The sequence below is a fragment of the Acartia tonsa genome, chromosome 4 (genome assembly GCF_053477335.1).
Source record: "Acartia tonsa isolate MP-2025a chromosome 4, ASM5347733v1, whole genome shotgun sequence".
In the NCBI taxonomy this organism is placed as follows: Eukaryota; Metazoa; Arthropoda; class Copepoda; order Calanoida; family Acartiidae; genus Acartia; species Acartia tonsa.
The window spans coordinates 53009547-53031746 of NC_137263.1; the positions used below are offsets into that span (position 1 = coordinate 53009547).

At 36.4% G+C, this 22200-nt stretch overlaps 2 protein-coding genes across 3 annotated transcripts in view; one reads left to right on the forward strand and one right to left on the reverse strand.

Moving 5' to 3' along the window:
• LOC145317758 (uncharacterized) overlaps nucleotides 1–11022 on the forward strand; it is a 20195-nt gene extending 9173 nt beyond the window's left edge. Inside the window, exons 4-12 of one of the 2 annotated variants that reach the window (XM_080159007.1) lie at nucleotides 1841–2115; nucleotides 2521–3529; nucleotides 4260–4405; nucleotides 4819–4923; nucleotides 5574–5650; nucleotides 6729–6816; nucleotides 7378–8162; nucleotides 8434–9277; nucleotides 9521–11022. In XM_080159007.1, the coding sequence (XP_080015133.1) occupies nucleotides 1841–2115; nucleotides 2521–3529; nucleotides 4260–4405; nucleotides 4819–4923; nucleotides 5574–5650; nucleotides 6729–6816; nucleotides 7378–8162; nucleotides 8434–9277; nucleotides 9521–9646 (3455 nt within the window). In that variant the 3' untranslated portion in view covers nucleotides 9647–11022. Of the gene's footprint in view, nucleotides 1–1840; nucleotides 3530–4259; nucleotides 4406–4818; nucleotides 4924–5573; nucleotides 5651–6728; nucleotides 6817–7377; nucleotides 8163–8433; nucleotides 9278–9520 lie in introns of both variants that reach the window. The other variant, XM_080159006.1, reaches the window with a different exon arrangement.
• A 1569-nt stretch (nucleotides 11023–12591) lies between these two features.
• On the reverse strand, nucleotides 12592–21835 carry LOC145315536 (uncharacterized). The gene is made up of 5 exons (XM_080155517.1): nucleotides 20977–21835; nucleotides 16024–16921; nucleotides 15615–15662; nucleotides 14915–15062; nucleotides 12592–13515 (listed from the first exon to the last, which is right to left on the reverse strand). The coding sequence occupies exons 1-5, from the start codon at nucleotides 21833–21835 to the stop codon at nucleotides 12637–12639; spliced, it is 2832 nt and encodes a 943-aa protein (XP_080011643.1). The 3' UTR covers nucleotides 12592–12636.
• Between the last annotated feature and the right edge of the window lie 365 nt (nucleotides 21836–22200).

Consider the following 22200-nt stretch of genomic DNA (forward strand, 5'->3'; position numbering starts at 1 on the left):
TGTAAAATTGACCACATTTTTGGTAAAACTTCCAAAAGTGGTAAAATTGAAAAAAAAAAAAAAAATTTAAATTTAGGCTTCATTGTATAAAAGTCATTATTTTAAAGTATTACAACTGATTATGAAGAGCTGTTTTTTATTTAAAACACAAAAAACGGGTTTTTTTGTTTCGTCAAATTTTACAAAAAAAATGGTAAAATTTGACTAATTTTTTGGCTAAAATTTTTGCTGGTAAAATTTACCACGAAACTGGTATATTATACCAGGTTGACCAGCTTTACCACTTTTGTGGTAAAACGAGTTTTTTTTCTGGTATTTCGTAGAACCTGGGCAGAACCGGGTCTCCGCCCTATGGGCCGAGTTACATCACGAAGGGAGGGTACAATGGACTGCAAATTGTACTAACCCCTAATTTTCCATGGAAACATCTCATCAAGTTGGCTTTAAATCTTTCGGTTCTAGCTAGCAGTGTCCAAACCTTATAACCAAGCATTATAATCTACAAAAGTGATAATTTTATTTATTTTATTTTGGTTGTTTTTAGTCAATTTATCGTGGATTGTTTTATCCCTGATAATTTCTGTCTTAATATCCAGTATTTTATCTCACAGAAAGGGGACTATTCACCAACGAGAGCAAGTGATAAGAATGGATATATTAATACTAGGATGTTACACAAGATTCTAATAAAGTGAAAACCCCATCCCTCCTTTTCTACTGAATGAATGTACTTGCTAATAAATGAGTTCCTTGTTAGCAACCTAAATTGACAATTTTCCCCCTGTCTTATTATCCACGTATATTCTATATCTATTCTTACCACTGCGACCTTACACTATGTTTTCTTTAAACAAAATGAAATGATTTTCCAGTTCTAAAATTAATTTTATGAAAAAATAAAGTCTGAACACCATCAAACACTTTGTTAAGTTCCAGGTGTAAAAAATATAGTTTAATAGCCAATCAATTGGTTTATAAGACAAAAGTACAAAAACTGGACATTTACAAGTTACCTTCTGTTTGCTGTTATATTCAAAGAGTATATTCTTGTGGGTTTGAATTTGAGGAGGTTTTATTAAGAGGGAGGGGAGTTTTGACACGTTTGCGTAAACAGTGAGTATAGGCTTTACCTTTGGACTGAGAGGATAGGTTATAAAAGAAAAAAATCATTCTTTTATGATGAGTTTTCCCAAGTTTTAAGATTTTTTGGATAGGCCTCCAGGTTAAGGAGCTGCAGGCCTCCAGGTTTAGAAGCTTGAGGCCTCCAGCTGGTCTCTGGACAGATAAAAATATAAATTATTTTTTTTTAAAGAGATAGAGGTCAACTTATTAAACAAAATATGCATTTTTTTTCAAATATGTGAACAACATTTAAAAATATGCATATTTTGTCATATAAAATGACCTCTAACTCAAAAAAAAAACATTTTGATTTTGATTTTTACCTGTTCAGAGACCACATTGAGGCCTGCAGCTCCTGAACCTGGAAGCCTATCCAAAAAAACTTAAAACTTGGGAAAATTTATCACATAAGAATGATTTTGTCCCTAATAACCTATCTTCTCAGTCCAAAGATATAGCCTATACTCACTGTTTACGCAAATGTGTCAAAACTTCCCCCTCTCTTAATTAACAGTTTTGTTAGATTACTTTTGCCTTTTAAAGCTTTGATTTCACGATGTTTTGTATCAATTTTAAACATCAATTGCTCTCATTCTGGATAATCGTACACTTTTACTTTAATAGTTTTAGCTAAATGTATTTCATATGGTTCTTTGAAATATAAAAAAAAGTTATAGTAAGTCTCGCTGAAAGGTCCTAACAATGCTCTCTTTTACAGGGCCAAGAGAACACAACACAGCTGCAGCAGCCGCAGTTACCACCCCTGCAGACAACCTGGAAAAATGGCAGGACTGCTCCCTCATCCCTGGCTGGAAAGTGCGCAAGTGCTCCAACTCCCTGCGCCTCGAGTTTCTCGCCCCGGACCACCGTCTCGTCACAAGCATCGCCGAAGCCATGGCGCTCATGAAAAATCCACCGCCAACTTTTGCAGCCGTGTCAAACGCCGCAGAAAATGGCTGTAAAAAGGCACCGCCACCACAAGAAGACGCCAAGGTAATACCTACTACTTCTTCTACTACGAGTTCTATGTTTCGTCCTTGTGTGTTGTCTGTATCTGCATGTTCAAGTCCCCTCCCTCCGCCTCCTACCTCTACTTCACTACTACTACCGCTCGTCGACTCAACGACAAGCACGCAACCTAGCCTAGCAAACGACGTCGACGAAAGTTCTAATACCGACGACATCGACGCCAATATAAAGCTTAACCAAGTGTTTGTGACGGAGGAATGGAAAAAATTGCGGCTGGCGGCGTCGGGATTTGTTAATTTACCCACCGCGGCGGAAACTGACGATGGTAGTAGTAGTAGTGACAGCGGTAGTGATAGTGATATCGCTGTTGAAATCAATTTTACGGCCGACCCAGTTGTTTTTGTACCTAAGCTAACAAAACTTATCCAGGATGAAGAGATTCGGGCGCGGTTGGAGCAGATGGAGGGCGGCGAAAAGATTGGCGGCGCCAACAATCCGCGCAAAATCAGCGTACCGCTAAACATGATCCACTCAGACGAAGGGTATGAGAATAATGTGGAGGAGTTGAAAACAGTTATGACTCGCCGACAGCGGGACAGCTACCGCAAGGCTAAGTCTGCCGCGATTGACAAACTGTCGGCGGTAACAGAAGATTTGAAAAAAGAAATTGAAAAGGAGGAAGAGGAAAAAATGGCGGTAAATTCTGACGGACGGTCAAGAAGAAACAAACAGCGCCAGAATTATGAAGAAATGAACGATGAAGACTTCAATTCCCTGCTTCCCAAACCAAAATTTCTAATCCAACAGCTGAACACGCCACCGCCGGTGGCAGCGGCGACGTCAACTACCCCAGCCGCTGTGACAAACACAAATTCAGGAGTTGTTACATACGGCGTTAACGGTAGAATCCCGAGCATGCGAGTCAAGGAGCGCAACCGCATGACCGACCAGGAGCTGGCCCTCATGGAGAAATGGTTCTCCATGAACCCGTACCCCACCGCCGAGGACCGCGACCTTATCGCCGAAATGATGGAGATGCCGGAGAAGAAAGTACGTGTCTGGTTCCAGAACAAACGTTACAAAACGGAGGACGGCCGGATGAAGTGTCATTTCGCCAAAAACGGCCCACCGCCGCCGGTTAATAATTCGTCGGCGGACAGTTGTTCGTCAACAACGTCTACACCCGCAATAGCCAACGTTACATCAAACAACTATGTCGCCGACGGCGGTAGTAACGGTGCCCTAGACATTCCCGCCACCGGTACACATGTCTGCAAGGTGTGCCACCAAAACTTCACAACCCAGACAGACTACCAGATCCACTGTAAACGGGTGCACGGCACTGAGACGGAGCGGGTTGTCTGCAAGGACTGCTTGAAGACGTTTGACACTCTCTGGAATCTGAAGACGCACTGCATTGAATTTCATATGGGAGTAGGTTAGTAGTCTTTTGATGTTTTCTCTTTTTAAATTTTTAACAATTTAAGTCTTTTTAGGATAAATATATTTGATAAATCAGCCTAAAATTTTAATATTTTTATATGATTTCATTAACAAAGTTTATCTTAATCTTTTCCTTAATATTTTTCAAGCCTTAAGAACGTATTTTTTCTCAAAATTTTTACAGTATGATAATATTAGAAATATCTTAACTTTAAATTTCTAATATTTTTTATACCTAGATTTTTTTATTTAGATTGTTTATTTGTTAAAATACCGCAAACAAATATTACGATATATTTACAAAAATGATCACTGCCTTAATTTTTTTGAAGGACTCTAAAATAAATAAGATTTTCAATAGCTAGCTAGCAAACTATATTCCTATATTAATTCTTACATTCATAAGTTGGGATAGGTCAACGATAGATATATAAATCATTCTTAAATTTGCTAAAATACTTGTAGATTCTGTTCTTTTTAACAGCGAAGTTACTCTATGTAAGTGTTTGTGTCAGTATGTCCTTCTGTCTGTAATTCTGTCTGTCCTTTCCTTTCCTCCCAACACAGAACTTTAACTTTCATTTGATAAGTTATAAGATATGAATTTATTTTCAATTGACCCATCTTTGCTGTAGCTCTAAGAATATCAAAATAAAAATGACCTTTGCTAGTGTAGCTATTCAATGATTAATTCTTAATCTTGACATTAATTTTTTATTAATTAGGTGGAAACGGAGATTTATACAACGAGTATCAGAGTTCAGAGATTAACGGGAGTCGATCCAAGTTCACCCGGGCCCAGATTATCACCTTGAGACACAGCTTTGCCAGCAATCCTTATCCCAACAAGGAGGAGTATAGACAGCTACAGGTCAGCTAAAAAAATTAAACTTTACGTATACAGTAATAGAACAATAAAAGTTAACGGGGGAGGTAGGTTATGCCTAAATTCCGTAAAGATGTGAGTTTTAAGGCTCAAAAACAGTAGTAGAAAGATAATATTCACTAAAAATATATAAAAACTTTTGTCTATGGTTCTATTCAATTAGGAATACGCATATTTAGTAAATAATATCGTTCTACTACTGTTTTTAAGCCTCAAAACTCACACCTTTGCGGAATTTTAGCACAACCTACCTCCCCCTTTAATCGTCAACCTTTCCTTGATAGATTGATAGACTTTTTTTATACAAAATAAACAGAAAAAATTCCAAAATTAAAAGATAAGTAATATAATATTGTGGAAGGAATAATCATGTTATTTAACATTTTTTTGTTGATTAGGAAAATACTGGAATCTCAAACAAAATTCTACACTCATGGTTTCAGAATCATAGACATAGGGAGAAAATACATTCACAAAGACATCATGATAGCTCATTTGATGAGGTAACAAAGATAGATAGATAGACAATCTCTGCCTTTTCGTACTAAAATCTAAACAAAAATTTGGCCGGATTGTCCTTGAATATCTCTCTATTGGTCCAATTAACTAAGGAGGGTTCTAGTTCAACTATGTTTATTCAACATTTAGAGGGGCAGGGTATAATAATATTAAGGGGAATCTACACAAAAAAGTGTTAAGGTTGCTATCAATCTATAATCTATGTAAAAGAAACCTAGGTGAAAATCAAGCAAATAACGTATCGTCATGATAAAAAAACCATTACAATGGAAATCCATCCACACTAAAAAATCTTTGTTAACATCTAAGAAAATCAATTTGGCTTAAAGTGACTCGAAAGGAGGGAGGGGATATTGGGCTGTTTAATACAATAATCCCCAAAGTTTTTTAATAACGTTGTTTTAATCGTTGGCTTAACAACTTAGGGGACTTTTATTGATTTTGATTGGTTGGTTCTTTAAGTTGAGTGTCCAAACGTTTCAACCACTAATTTAAATTTACAGACGGGGTAATTGTGTTTATCATCATTGGGAAATTACATCAATTTTCGCGCCATGTCTTATCCCTTTAGATCCCTGACAGTTTTTTGGCAAGTAGAGGAACCTTTTTAATTGAAGATATTCCTTATATTAAGATGTTGGATGAGATGTCATGGATGGAAGATGAGGACTCAAGTTCCAGACTTTACAATCCGGGGCATAGGAAAACTAGGTAAATTTTCAAATTTTTTATTACAAATAGAAATATTTTTAAAAAATAACAAAGTATATAACCAATATGTTGACCAACAAGGATGACAACATCCATAAAAGCGAAGCACTGAAACTGTAGGAGAAACGGACATAAACACTTGTATATTGTAAGAATTGAATAATCAGAATATAAATGAATAAAAGTCGAAGCAAATTTGTAAGTAAATTTGTTAAAAACTAAATAATGTTTATGGACATACTTACATTTTTAGGACTTGATTATAGAGTTGCTACGCTCATAATATTGTACTTTGTTGTCCCAGGAATCAGTATACCAAAAATCAGATCGATCGGATGATTAGATCACATAAAAATTTGTTGTTAAAAAAGTAAAAAAAATCAACATGTTTAAAACGGACATTCTGGTAATGATTATAGAGTTGCTACGCTTTCTAAATCGTACCTAATTACTACAGGAATCACCATGCAAAGTTTGAAATCGATAGGACAATTCTAACATGCCTAAATTAAAAAGCTATCCGTTACGGAAGGACGGACCGACCCTAATTATAGAAAAGCTTCGCTTATAGAAAATACTTTACTTACAGGAAAATTAAATACCTCAAGCTTAATTCTAAAATTAGTTTACCATAGTAAGAAAGTACCTAAGTCTTTAAATACCCATAGTTTCATTATATATATACTATGGTCTTATTCGTTGGCTCAAAAACTTTACACACCTTATTAAATCTTGATTGGACTAGCAATGTCAAACCTTTAAAACCCACAGAAAGTGCTTTATATATATACTTACAAGCGTCTGTGCCCCTAGCATCTAGAGGCTTTTATATTAGAAGAGTTATGAAAAGGCAGATAAAATGTCTTTAAATCATACCCATATAATAATGAAATAGCTAAAAACCATCTCAGGACCTATAAGAAGATTCACTGAAAAGGAGAACCATATTGGTTCATCGGTTAGCAAGATCCTTCGCTACAGAGAAAAAAATATATAATAGGATTATTGGGAATGTAAATCAATTTATCATCTATTGTCCTTTAAGACCCCTTTGAAACTGATTCCATTCTATTTCCAGGTTTACTGAGCATCAGAGGCTTTACCTGCAGAGTTTCTTCCAAGAAAAAGAATATGTCGACGATGATGATATCAATGACATATCTCAGGTAAACCATGTGCGTGTGTGTGTGTGGGAATAATTTGACGATCTATAATACAAAGTAGTATCATGTCTGTCTGTCTTCTGAAACTTAAAATCTCGATAACTGCTGGACCGACAACGTTGTGATTCTCTGGGTATATACATTCTGGTCCTGTAAGTGATTTAAGCTAATTTCTTGGGTGGTAGAACACAAATACCACCGCAACCTTTCCCCCCAACGCGCCAAATTAAAAAAAGGTGCTACTTTGCTGTAACCTTCATTCTCAAACCCTCGGGAAGGAATCAGAAAGGGTGGAGTTTCAAAAGATAAGATTAGGGGTGGAGAATGAGATAGAGATCCTAATCCCATATAGGGTCCACCAAGATAAAAAAAACAAAAAAAAAACTGGGTATTCAATATTCATTTAGAAATCTTTCTTAACCCAATTTAAAAGGAAAAAGTCTACTTTATCATTCCGAAAGATAAATCATATGTAGCTTGTTATGCAAAACCTAATACATGACCGAAGATAATATTCAGAAAGTAGCTTAAATCCTTAAAATTAATTTAGTTTTCTTTTTTTAGGAGTTGCAACTATCACCAAAAGTAATTCGCATCTGGTTCCAGCACGCCAGAGAGAAAAAGAAGCGTAACCTGCCCATCTACACCAAGCCACGCGGGGCACCAGGACGACCATCAACAAACCCTAATAGACGACCATCCAAAAGACCGCTGGATATATTTGATGATGATTTTGACGACTTTATGTCGAATGATTCTAATTCCCTGATGGGCAATGACGACAGTATGATAACAAGCAGCAGTGCTGGATTTGGTTACCATCATAACAAAGACATTAAAAATGCTTTTAGTTCAAACAACAAATCCGAGGTTGATAAGCTTAATTTGACAGAATTCCAAAAGGTCTACCTAGAGAATTTTTACAAAAATATTGCTCTACCTGACCAAGATGACATCAACTATCTCTGCGAACATATAAATGTAACGCAAACTACACTAAAAGAATGGTTTAATATAAAAAATAAATCTACCAAAAATTTTGGCGCGGAAACTGAGAGTGAGCGTGTTTGCGCGGGAATTTTAAATGATCTTATTGGTCAGCTGAATCTTTCCTCAATGACGTCATTCTTAGCAACAGCTGTTGGTTCTTCATTGGCCTGTTCCTACTGCGGAAAAGGGTTCCCGGACAAGGAAAGCCTGAAGGAGCATGAAAAGATGGAGGCGATTGAGTTTGAGAAGGAGGCGAACAAGTTTAAGGCGGATGGCAGTAGATTTATTGGAGCTACAATCGGCGGTGGTGGCGACGATACGTTTGGTTTGCAACAACACGATTCTGACGAACTTTCCAGGTAATGATCGTTTTAATTTGAGGCGTAACTAAAACTTTACTTAAGGATGACTTCAATGTGTAAAGAAATTTCGTTAGCTTTATTGTAAATGTAAAAACCTTTGGAAAAAATAGTTTTTTCTCAATTTAAAAGAAGAAAAAAATAACTTTGAAATACATGCTGGTTTATGTTAATTTTAAAAATTTGAACCTTTGAAAAATTTAATTTGGTTCCCAATCAATATTTTTACAATATTTGAGTTTTAAAAATAACATGATACATCTGCTTTCAGAGATGCATTCAGCACCAGTGGTAGACAAGCTGAAGATGATCCATTTACCGCCACTTCCTTTGACTTCTTCAACGACAACTCCATGGATGGCGATGACGGCGGACTATCGCCGTTTGACGTCTGGCTACAGGAGGAACAGAAACGATTTGACGGCAATAACTTCCAAAGTTTGGCCAATATTTGGCAGTCAATGTCGGAGTTTGAACGTATGCCGTATATAGAAGAAGCACGGCGATTGAATGAAGCTAACCCAGGCAGTAAGAAATCAGCTAGCGGCTACGGCGATGAATGGAACACGCCGAGCGGCCGGCTAACGCGTAAAAATCACGCTGCCAAAACATATATTTGTAAGCGGTGCCAAGTTGGATTTTCCACCAAGGGCAACTTGTTCAAACATTTGCGCAATTTCCACCCCGACAACCCGTACGACCCGCGCTTCTACGAGCTAGATCCGCGGCGCAAGAACAAATTCAGCGGTCTGCAGCGGTGCGACATCTGCAACCAGGAATTTGTGTCACGCATAGGCTTGGCACGGCACCGCACCCGCGCGCACAACGAGCCCGACAACTTGTCCGGCTACATGTTGGACAACGAGAACAGCAGTGACGCGTATGACGCCAGCGTCAACAGCAGCAGCCGGTACAACTTCAACGAGGACAGCAACCAGGACTTTGGCGGCGTGGCGGACGTTAGCAGCAGCTCGGATGGATTCTTTAACATGGGCGGGGATGACTTTGGCGGTGGCAGGTTTGAGGCTAGGCCGGCACATGTGAAGACAAAGTTTACGGCGTACCAGAGGAAGGCACTGCTGGATAGCTTCCATGCTCGTATGAAAATGTCAAAGGTAATTTGTTAGGATTGGCAGAGTGCTACATCATCCCCCCCTCAAAAAAAATTATACAATATACATTTCAAAACAAGCCGTTTTAAAGTTTATAAACCCGTTCTGCCATTCAATCTGTAAAAAATTGCTAAACTTTTCAATTTACAATTTTGTTATTTGAGGATGGGGGGATAAATCAAAGTATCTTCCATTGTCTTGTCCTTAGAGATTTTTGGCATATAGGGTAATCTTATTACAATTTAGGTTGAAGCCAAAGATTTCTACATAAACCTTGCGGAGCGGTTGGACCTCCCCACCAAGATTGTCCGCATCTGGTTCCAGAATGCCCGCAGCGCCAGGAAACGCGGCAAACCGCTGTTCACGGATTAAATTCCCCTGTAAAAGCTCAGCTACTCTACAACTTTGTTTAAATATTTGCAGAAAAAAAGTTGTCGTCAAAAAAATGAAACATAAGTGAAAGAAAACCCAATGGACTTTCTTCCATTCTATGATAGTAATAGTGCCAAAAAAGGCTTTAGTTTATTCTCAATTTCTTGTACTTTTTGCTTCGCTTCTTAAAAACACAATCATCCTTGTTTAATTGAAACATCTTTATTTGCTTCGCTACTTATGAAAATAATCCTCCATTTTTTTCCTTTTCTCGCTAATATATAAATATAATGCATTTATAACCTATAGTATTGATCTCTCTAATTAGAATAATAATTGTATAAGTATGAACATAAGAAGGAAAATATTGATTATAGAGTAGCTGTGCCTATTTTTAATAATATCCAATGATTAAATGAAAAGTAGGGTTAGGCCGGATATCCGGCATTAGAAATCAGCCGGTTAGTTTCAATATCCGGTCGGATACTAAAATTGCCGGATATCTGGTCCATCCCTATCAAAAAGAAAGCCATAACCCTAGCCTAGCATTATTTTGTTGAACATTTTGGCTATTTTCTTGTCTCAAAATTTTAAATGTTATTGTTTAATTTTGGTTTTGTTTCGTTTTGACTTTTAAATTATTGTATTTTTGTATGAGTTTATACCTTATGCTTTTAGATATATTGATAAAATTGTCAAATTCGTTCTCTTATTGCTTTTTTAGTGCATTTTAGTTATTAGGTATTTTTATGTCTTAATTGTAGTTTTTATCAGGATTTTAAAGTTTTTCAATATAATAAAATGTTAAGAAAAAGTCTTTTAAGATCTCACTTTTAATCTAGTCAATTTGAGCTGGTTTCTGGGATAAAAGCCACCCCCCCCCCCCCCCCCCCCCCCCAACAATTTAATGTCTATCGTGGACAGAATTCACATGACATGAAAACGGGGGGAAAAGCTTATTTTATTATATCTATTGTCTTATCCCTTAACCTTTCAGTGCCATAATTGTAATTTATTAAGTTTGTTTTTTATTGTAGTCTTATTTAAATTATCATGTTACCAAAGTCAGTAAAAATTTACTTTTATATTATTAAAACATAAACACCTAATTTTCAAATTACGCTAATTCGTTTTGTATGTTAACTAAAATTAATTAAAAATATTGAAATTAAATCACTTATTGTTAATTTGATTTTTGAATTGATAAAAATAAAAAAAATTTTTTTTAGTACAGTAGCGATTTAAATTAGTCGTTCAAGTAATATTTTTTTGTGATTTTAAATGTTTTTGGCTACCCTGATCATTTGATTGTGTTTAAAAATTTTGTTTGTAATCGTAGATAAACTTTCCATTAAATATATGTTATTATAATCAAATTTTTGTTTAAGTTGTGGGCCTGGTCTACAAATTTTAGTATCCGTCTTTTGATTCACGTACTTGTCTGTGTGTTAATCTCGATCCCGGATCCATACATGGATTTTTTTCTTTATAATGAACGAAGATTTTTACTTTTAGGGTTTGTCCGTCTGTTGCGGATAGTCCTTGCATTTAATTTAGGTGGGTTGTACAAGGTATAGCAACTACATATTATATATATAAAATATCTCCATGTTAAATTTTTGAAACAGGGATCTAAAGGGATATGACAGTGGCTGATAAATTAATGTACCTCCTCAATATTGACAAACAAAATAACCCCTGTTGTAGTGTAAAATTATTGGTTGTAACGTTTTAACACTCAACTTAATACAAACCAATCAAAATTCACTTAAGTCCCCCCAGCTCTCTCTGGTTATGAAACCATTCTTAAACATTAAATATGAGTTTGGTACAAAAATCGATGTACTATTACTTAGACGTTGTCCCAGATTTTCATGAACTTGAATAAAGTATTACTCGCAGCTGGCTAAAATAATTAGACCCTATCCACCCGCTTCACCACATCCCCATGATAAAAACTGACTAGTAAATGGGAACTTTTGTAGCAACCAACACTAACAAATTTTCCCATTTCATTATATCCACTTATTCTATATCCATTTACTGGTCCACAGAGTTTTAAAAACACGTTCTCGCAATCGCATTTAATAACTTTTAGGACTGTTATTTAATATTGATATTACTTTAAGTTTAATATACAGTGAGTTAGGGCGACGGAACATTAGCTGAACATGGCAAAAAAGTTCATGTTTTTTATGTAGTTATACAGTCAGCTTACTACTACATATTTCTTGAAAAAATTGAAAATTCAGATTATTTAAATTTTCTCCCATATATTTATTATTTATAGGTACATAATAATAATTTTACAAATTTACTAGATTTTAAAATACATTAATATATACAAATAGTTAGAATATTTGTATCATAAAATTATTAACATCAACATGTCACTCATTAAACAAGGATAACAACATTCATAAAAACAAAATACTTCAAGATTGGAACTAGATCATTTTCAATTAACTGGTATTCATTTATAATTTAAATTTATAAATTAAATTTTTTTTTATGAATTATAGATGTACAGGGAACGGTGAGCATTTTGAACAACCTTTGCAAGGCTATAGCTGAAAAAGAGGAACAGAAAACTAGCCTAAAACCATCCCAAAATGAAAACTTTAAAATAAAAAACCTTAATACTTTATATAATAGCTATGTACTCAGAAATGTTCGCCTCCCTGTATTTCTATTTATCATATTTTTCATTAAAAAATTTATAAATTACAACAATGCATTAGTAGCGACTATGCCCCTAAAGGCTTTTAGGGGAACTGAAGGAAAGAGAAAGAGGGGGGGGGGGAGGTACCTTTCTCTAAAATAGTAATAAACCTTCCCTGGACCTGTAAGAGGCTTCACTGTAAAGGAAAACCCTATCGGTTAGCGAGATCTTTCGTAAACAGACAGACACAAATCCTTTTACTTTAATATAAGGATTGACTTACATATACACATAACACAAAATTTTTATTATTGTACTATATTACTTTTTAAAACTTGGGTACGGGGTGAATAAAATCAATATGTCCTTTCCCCTCATGTATTTTCTTATGCTTGTTTAAATTGCTATTTCTCAAGAATGCTTTACCACAAATGTCGCAAGAGTGCGGCTTCACGCCCGTATGGATCTTTTTGTGCTCGGTCAGGCCACCCTTATACGAGAAAGTCTTTCCGCACAAATCACAAGTTGGTATTTCGCCGCCTGGCAAGTGAAGCTTCCTGTGGTCACTTAAAACCTTGGCATTGGGGAACGCTTTGCCGCAAAAGTCGCACATATGCGACTCATCCCCAGTTTTGTGCGTCCACCTGTGTCGCTGCATGTCACCGCTGGTGGTGAATGCCCTCCCGCATATCTCGCAAGAATATGGCTTCTCGCCGGTGTGAATACGATTATGCTTGGTCAGATCACTGCTGGTTAAGAATTTCTTCTGGCACACCTGACACTGATGCGGCTTGACGCCGGTGTGCGTCAGATTATGAGTGTTCAAACTTGACTTTTGCGCAAATGTTTTGCCGCATTTATCACAAGAATAAGGTCTCTCCCCGGTGTGCACGCGCTTGTGCACAATCAGCTGACTGCTCTGTGTAAATTTCTTTTCGCATACGTCGCATGAGTATGGCTTTTCGCCCGTGTGGGATCTTTCATGCAGCCGCAGCTGCGCCCCCTGGACAAACTGTTTGCCGCACACCATGCACGAGAACGCCTTGTCGCCGTTGTGGATTTTCATGTGCGTGTTGAGGCCGGTCCGGCGGTGGAAAGTTTTGAAGCATATTTCACATGGATATTTCTCCTTCTTGCCCTTGCCCATCATGGTGGCAGAGGCAATGTTGCGACTCTCAGATATCATCTTGTGGAAATATTTCACCTGCTGAAATAGGATAAAAGCACATCAATAACTTTGATCAAATACAACAAGGGCTTCGCTCCTTGAAAGGGGGGAGGAATTAACCCATTTTAGTTTTACAAAAACTGGAGGGTTATTTTTCCTAAGCTGCGCCCAACCCCTTCTAGACCAAAAAAGAACTCCCCACAGACAACCAACAATTTGATGGCAAGACTTTTGACTGGAAGTCCTAACTGTGCATGGTAATTACAGGGTGCACCACATAAATCCGGACTTTTTCTTATTTTTAAACAAATAAACATAAAATCGTCAATTCTAAACATTTTATTGAATTTTAAAAACTGGGAAGGAACCTAGGTATATGACTATTAGATTATTAAATAAAATCGCCGCCAGCCTCAATCACTGCCTCTACCCGCCCCATGAACCGCACGCCGACCCTTGTCACCATGTCCCTGTTCAAGCAAGCGAAGTTCTCCATGACAGGAGCAATGAGATAGGTCTTTTTGGTATGGGCGCGTCTATTGGTTCATGCTTTAATGGCGCTCCAGTCCCAAAAGTCCATTGGATTAGATCGGGGCTGCTGGGAGGCAACATCTCCTTAAGCACTTGAGTAACCGCATGATCCAAATTAACCCATCTTTCAAGCTACCCTTTGACACAGCGGCTCTCATTTGGGCCACAGTTAAGCTAAAACAACTTTTTATACCTTTTTATAAATGGCATGAAGATTAATATAGGGTTATCAGCGCAAAACATAGTCTAAAACGAGTTTCAAGGTTCCATATGGGCCCCTGAAGTCAAGAACCGAGAAATTTTCAAGATTTTTGACGTTTTTGACACCTTTAAATCTACCACGATCCACTTTGTCGGAGTACTTCAGCCAAGTCAGCTGGGATAGAGAGCTCTAGGCTTTTCTAGTGTTTTCACTAGGTATCTGATAGTATCTCCAGCAAGTTTCATTAGTCCATCTCACCTACAGATGGGCTGAGGTCAGATTTAATAGGCCCAAGTCATAAATCCACGGTAAACTATCTGCGCAATTCGAATCTGCCTTGTTGAACATATGCGCGGCCAGCTCGGCGTACACGTCCTCCATCGTCCAAAATTTTTTATGGGTAAAAAGGTTATTACCTAAGCTTTTTATAGTGGGGTCAAACGTCCTGATTGGTCAAGTAGTTTTGGCGCTATGGTCGTTTTAAAAAAGTCCGGATTTATGTGGCGCACCCTGTAGTTGCTGCTATTAATGGGCCAAGGCATTCCCCATACTTTCAATATTAGTGCCAGGTTCAAGACACAGCAGTGGTAGGTATAATTTTTAACGTCTCTAGTATGATGCAGCGTGGCTGAACTCAACAGCAAGTACATTATTTATTTACGATATTATTTAAGCTTATGCCGCGGGTTTTTGTAATGAAGTTACCTGCATATTAAAAGACTGAAAACCGCCAGGATAAAACTTTTCCTCCCCGTCATTCTCGTCATCAGATTCCTCCAAGGTCTTCACTTCTTTCTTCAAATTGTTGAGGGTAGCTCGGAATCCGGAGGGTGCTTGCCCATCCACACCAGCCCTACAAGGAATAGTTATTTATCGTATTGTAATATAGTCAGTTTTCCGCAGATATTAAAATGAAAACTTTTAAGATTAAAACCAGTTTTGTTAGCTCCGAAATGCTAAAGGTCCGGACTAACAAAATTTGGTAATAAAAATTATTTTTTTAATATTCTTGAAGAATTGTCTGTAATACAATGCAATACATGATTTTTTAGTATGTCTGAGAACCGGTTCTAATCCAACGGATAATTATCGGTTTCGAAGCCATACTGGAAAAATTATAGAATTTATAATTTCTATATTAACAATCTCTTAATAGAACAATAGCAACACAGTGTATGAAAAAATCGACCACTTTATTGGTTAAAATGTGTACACATTGGTACAAAATTTCAGTTTTATTTTCTTTATTGTGTGACTACGCTTTTAATATAAAAGAAACAAAAGCCTAGACAAAAATTCGATGTAAATCTGTTGTAAAATAGCACAACATAATTACGCTTATAACACTAAATTTGATTGTCACAGGAATCGCCATTCAATACGGACAACATGTATGAAAACTTACTCTTGTTTAATGTTGAGATTTCCGTTCTCTCCCTCTTCTTCTTCGTCACTAAAATAAAATAAAGTCATCAAAAAATCTAACTTTATCAATTAAAGTAGTAGGATGTCTGTTTGTCTGTCTGTACATCTAAAGATTAATCGCTGAAACGACAAGGTTGTGTTTTTCAGTGAATTCATCTAATTTAAGCTATTCCCGTGTGGGATGGTACTCCCCCCCCCCTCATCCCGATAAAAATAACTTTTCTAAAAAAAAATATAAAAACGAAGGGAAAGCATCATCTGCTATAGCAGAGCTTTTAATTCTAACAATCAGAGCTAAACGTGACGGACGGAGAGGTGACCAATGTCTTGTCTTGTATGTACATACTTTTATTTTTTAAAAATCATAAGTTTTAACATTTGAAGTATACCTGGAACTGCCGGGCTCCAGCTTGATCTCCACAGTCTCTGCCCCGCCCGGTACATCCGCAATCCTGGGCGGCTCAACCATCACCGGCGGCAGCAAGATAGACTCGTCATAATCAAAAGATTCTCCATAGTCAAACAGCTCTCCGGGTTTGGCCTTCCGCGCCGCAGATCTTCTAGGATCAACTATTTTGCCGTGCTTCCGTTGTTTGTGTTTGGACAGGCCAGAGGAATCAGAAAACACTTTATCACACGCCTCGCATTCATATGGCTTTTCGCCGGTATGAGTTCGTTTGTGTCTAGTCAGAGCACTGTTTTGCGCAAATGTTTTTTCGCAAATGTCACATGCGAAAGGTTTTTCGCCTGTATGCATTCGCATGTGTTCTGCTAGGCTGGCATTTTTAAAGAATCGTCTCTCGCACAAGCCACAGCCAAAGTTTTTTACCTTTGGTTTTTTGGGCTCCTCAACCGCCCTACATTCCATGTATCCCATTTCGGGGGACTCCCGGCCCTCCTGTTCAAATTTCCCCTCCTGTTTTGCATCATTACCCTCATCATCATGATCTATTTTGGGATTTATAATGATGTGATCATCATCATCCTGGATTTCTTGTTTCCCCTCGATCATGTTGACCTGGCAGGAATCCATGGGAATAGGACTCGGAGCTGAGTCGGAGTTGTCATCGGAGTGATCAATAATATGCTTTCTTTCGGGCGGAGTTGCTGCATCTTCTCTGTCATTATTATCTGTTTCAAATTGGGGTGTGTCGGTTATGTTTTCTTGTTTTGGTCTTATTTCTGGGATGCCATGGCTTAAAATTCCAATAGGTTTTTGGTCCTTTAATTCATTGTCACCTTCTGTTGATGGTTTAAAAGCTGGATCATGCATATGCAGGGCGACCACTCCAAAACAAAAAAAATATAGTATTTTTATAGTATATTTTTAAAATCCATATAGTATATATAGTATATTTTTTTTAACTCATATAGTATGATATAGTATCGGACTTAGAATTATTTAGTAATACATAGTATAAACATCTTCAATAATAACTCAAAGCAAAGCTGTTATCAAAGCAATTTCACATATATCAATATCACATAAGTACAAATTTAACCAAGCTCCTCTGTGAAGAGCGTCATTCATTAAGGTGACTTAATTTAGGACACCTGCCAGGGTTAGGGAATAAAGAGTAGGTCCCTTGAGACAGCGGGTCAAGTACTTGTACTTGGACCTTGAGCTGGCCCTGGTGCTAGCATACAAAAGTGTCTCATCCTACTCCATGACTACTTAGGTCCAAACACTAAGAAACTATGGCTACACACACACATATAAGGGGCTTACTCTGTGATTATTAGGCTAGGTATTAATGTGAGACTATAGGTTATTTAGGATAAAAGTTTACTTTTGATTAGTATTTCACATATATTTAATCATTTTTTTGGTGAGGTCTCAGGTTCAGGTGCTGCATGCAAGCTATCTTGAAGGGGGTTTCTGGACGAGTAAAAAAATTAAAATTTCTGTTTGAAGAGTAAGAGATCAACTTATAAAATAAAATATGCATCTTTTTGGATGTTATTAACATAAATGAAGAAAAAAATAAAATAGGCCTCCAAGTTCTGGTCTTGCAGGCCTCCAGGTCCACTCTGGACAGGTTATAGGTATTTTTTTTTATTTAAAGAGGTTGAGGCCAACTTATAAAACAGAATATGCATCTTTTTGAATACTATTAAAGGGAGTGTGAACGTAAAAATTTCTCATCTGATTATCAAATCTTAACATTTTCTAAGCACATTTCACTACACTGATCAACCAAAAACGTCCTATTAACAAAAATATCCAGGAATAATGACTTCATTTTATGGTATTTTGGGAGGGAAAACGGAAAAAATAGGGAAAATCTGAACGTTTTTGTTTCTTATAATGTTTGTAGGGATATTTAACTTGTCATATATAGTTGAAACAATTTACTTACTGTTAAGGATTTATTTTATGATATAAAATTGCCAATTAGTTTTTTTATAACATAGTAATTAGGTAATAAAGACCTATTTTAAATTCGTATTATTAACAAAAAAATACCTCACTGTCTACAAAGGGTTGAATCTCATAGGTTATTTAAAATAATAATATCCTTTTTTATTGTGTTGGACAATAAATAACCCACTTTGGATAATTAGTTTACACTTTTATCAGACTGTTTATAAAGAAATATTGCGTCTTTATTATTTACAAAGGGGGGGGGGGCGAAAGTGACACTTTTTGAAACCAAAACTAAAAGTCAACAAAGGAACTCAACTAAAAAAAGAGTTACAGGTCTGAGATTTTGCATGGCAGTTGCTTTATAGGGGTACAATATGGAACTGTGAAGAAACGGCGGCGCAACCGCCGAAAACTGCCGTTTCCTGCCGAATTTTTTTTGCCTTTTCTCGGCGGTCTTTGGCGGTTGCGCCGCCGTTTCTTCACAGTTCCATATTGTACCCCTATAAAGCAACTGTCATGCAAAATGTCAGACCTGTAACTCTTTTTTTAGTTGAGTTCCTTTGACTTATAGTTTGGTTTCAAAAAGTGTCACTTTCGCACCCCCCCCCCCCCCCCCTTTGTAATTAAAGGTGAGCGAGAGATAGGCCATCTGAAGTTAATTGGATACTAATAAAAAAACCTGTTTCTAGCTTTGTTATTGTATTTGGTTTTCAATAAAAAAATATTGCTTTTTTATCAATTTCTAAGTAACTATACATTGGTTTAAAGCAAGGATTATGTTAAAAGTCAGCTTAACCGTTAGGAAAAATCAAGAACTATGTGAAAAAGTTTGATTTTAGCTTTAATGGGGAAAAAAAGCAATTTAATACACATATTATATAGTACGGAAAATTTCTTCCTTTCCCTGTACCTTATAAAAATCGTCGGAAAAAGCCGTTTTTTAAGCAAACAAAAGCGCGTTTTGCTCTATCTGTGAGATATTATGAATGAGATAATGTTAAGATTTGATATTAAGATGAGAAAAATTTACGTTCACAGTCCCTTTAACATATCCGAAGAAAAAATTAAAATTGGCCTCCAAGTTCTGGTCCTGTAGGCCTCCAGGTCCACTCTGGAGAGGTAAAAAATTCAAATTTCTTATTTAAAGAGTTAGAAGTCAACCTATAATAAAGAATATGCATCTTTTTGGATGTTATTAACATAACTGAAGAAAAAAATTTAAATCGACCTGCAGACTCTGGACAGGTAAAAATCAAACTTACCTTAATAGAACAATTAATGGTAAATTTGTTAAACAAAATGAGCTCATATTTGGATGTTATTTATATATTTGAACTTTAAAGGAAAAAATAAAATTGGCCTTCAGGATTAGGTACTGCAGGCCTCCAGGTGGACTCTAGACACAAATAAAACAAAAAATTTATATTTAAGGAGTTAGAGGTTAGTTTATCAAACAATATAAGCATCTTTATAGATGCTATTTATATGTTTAAAGAAAAAATGACAATCAACCACCAGGTGGACTCTAGACATGTAAAATAAAAATTTCTTATTTATAGAGTTAGAGGTTAGTTACACCTTAAGCATCTTTTTAGATGTTATTTACATATCTGAAGAAAAAAAAATTGACCTCCAGGTCTAGGTGCAGCAGGCCTCCATGTAGACTCTGTCCAGAGAACACCTGCAGGCCTGAACTTGAACTCTTTAAATAAGAAATTCGAATCTTTTACATGTCCTGAGTGAACCTGAACTTGGATCCCGATATGTTAATATTGTTCCAATAAATGCATATTCTGTTATATAAATAGACCTCTAACTCTCCGTATAAGAAATTTGATTATTTACCTGTTCAGAGTGAACCTGAAGGCTTGCAGGACCTGAACTTGGAGGCCGATTTATATATTTTCTTCAGATATGTTAATAAGATCAAAAAAATACATATTCTGTTTTATAAGTTTTACCTGTCCTGAGTGAACCTGAACTTGGATCCCGATATGTTGATATTATCCAAAAAAATGCATATTCTGTTATATGAATAAAATAGACCTCTAACTCTTAAAATAAGAAATTTTATTTTTACCTCTCTAGAGTGGACCTGGAGGCCTGCAGGGCTTGACCCTGGGGGCTAACTTTCAACTTTTTTCCAGATATATCAATAACATCCAAAATAATGCATGTTCTGTTTTATAGGTTCACCACTAACTCTTCAAACAAAAAAATTGAATATTTCCCTGTCCAGAGTGGACCTGGTTGCCTGCAGGACCAGAACTTTGAGGCCAATTTAAATTTTTTTCTTCAGATATGTTAATAACATCCTAAATAATGCACATTTTGTTTAATAAGATAACAGTTGATCTCTAAATTTTACAATTTTTTACCTGTCCAGAAACCACCTTTTAGCCTGCAGCACCTGAACCTGGAGACTTATCAAAAAAAAAAATAAATATAAGTGAACTACTACCTAAAAGTAAACTTTTATCCCAAATAACCTATAGTCTCACATTAATACCTAGCCTAATAATCACGGAGTAAGCGAAAGTGGCAAAACTTCCCCATCACCCTTAAGTTAATTCTATTAAAAATAACTGATATTTAAATCATTATCACAAACAAAAATATATTTTAAAGGATTTTCTTCATATCTTTCTTACTGTAGAGCTTTATGCATTTTTGTCATATCACAGTATCTTTTGAGCCCCCCGCAGGGGCTAGAAATAGGAGAAAACCTACTATGAAAATAAGACAAAAAACTCCTTAAGAGGCGTAGTCACAAAACTGACAATATTCGTTTTTTGTTATATAAATGTAATATTATATAGTATATATAGTAAATTTTGGTCAAGTAAAGGTAATAATATATAGTATATATAGTAAATTTTGGTCATATAGTATGATATAGTATCTAAATTCATCCTATATAGTATAAATAGTATATATAGTATGCAGTGGTCGCCCTGCATATGGCCTAGTATACCAATAGGTTTTTCTTCTCTTAATTCTTGGGGTACTTCATTAGGTCTTAAACTAGGATCGGACATTTCTGGTTTCTGATCTTGGGGTGCTTCATTAAGCTGCAATTTGTCCTTTGGTCTTAAATCAGGGTTAGACATTTCAGGCTTCTCTTCACTGTAGTCTTTGGGGGTTTCATTATCTTGCCATTTGTCTTTGGGTCTTAAATCTGAATTGGACATTTCAGGTTTATGCTCTCTGTAATCCCGGGGGGTTTCATTATCAGACCATTTGTCCTTAGGCCTTAAATCTGATATTTCATGGCCCAGTATTTCTCTATGCTTTTGCTCTCTATAATCTTGGGGTGCTTCATTACTATGCCATTTATCCTTGAGTCTTAATTCTGAATCAGACGATGCACCATGTTCAAATCTATCTCTCGGTTTATGTTCTCTGAAATGTTGGGCCTGTTCATTAAGATCCCATTTTTCTGTTGGCCTGAAGGGTAAATCATTCATGCCCAGTCCCAGAATTTCTCTGGCTCTTTGCTCTCTAAACTCTTGTTCTCTACCAGAATTATCATATCTTTCTGTTGGTCTAAAGGCAGAATCATGCATCCCATGGCCTAAGAATCCTCTAGGCTTATCCTCCCTAAATCCATGGGGTGCTTCATTGCCTTCCCATTTGTCCTTGGGTCTTAATTCTGGATTGAACATATGGCTGGCTCCAAGGGGGAAAAATAGCGGTCTTTCCGGTTTGGGTGGTATGTTGTGGGCATGGCTTGATTCTCGGGGGTAAGGGTTGGGATATAAATCTTCTATTTTTCTCTCTCTTGGCCTCTCCATGTCAGGTGGAGGGTTGAAGAATTTTGAATTACTATCCATTATTATATCTATAATAAAGAAAAAACAATGTTAAAACTAATTTGAAATTAAACAATGATAGGTCATTGGAGGTGAAACCATTATAATGTTTTATGAATAGACACAGTGTATTCAAAGAAAAACTTAAGAAAAAAAAACAATGAAAGTAAGTTTCTACATTAAAAAAGACCAAAAAAGACCTAAAAATCCATTTCCGTAGGGTTTTCTTACCTAACCTAATAATAAAAATTTAAATTTTTTTCTTTATAGATGTAGAACCTATTGGACTAGGCTTATGTAGGTACCAAGTTTCAAAATTCTAGCTTAATATTCAGTCCATTTTGCTTACGGTTTACGAGCTTCCGGCACCTAGCAACACCATCTTA

Excerpts from the sequence above, each read along its gene's own strand:
- LOC145315536 (XM_080155517.1), bottom strand. The coding sequence starts at position 21,835 with ATGGATAGTAATTCAAAATTCTTCAACCCTCCACCTGACATGGAGAGG. Across the intron at positions 16,922-20,976 it reads AAGAGAAGAAAAACCTATTG|TGGTCGCCCTGCATATGCAT; the intron begins GTATACTAGGCC and ends TTTGTTTTGGAG. Across the intron at positions 15,063-15,614 it reads AATCTCAACATTAAACAAGA|GGCTGGTGTGGATGGGCAAG; the intron begins GTAAGTTTTCAT and ends TATTCCTTGTAG.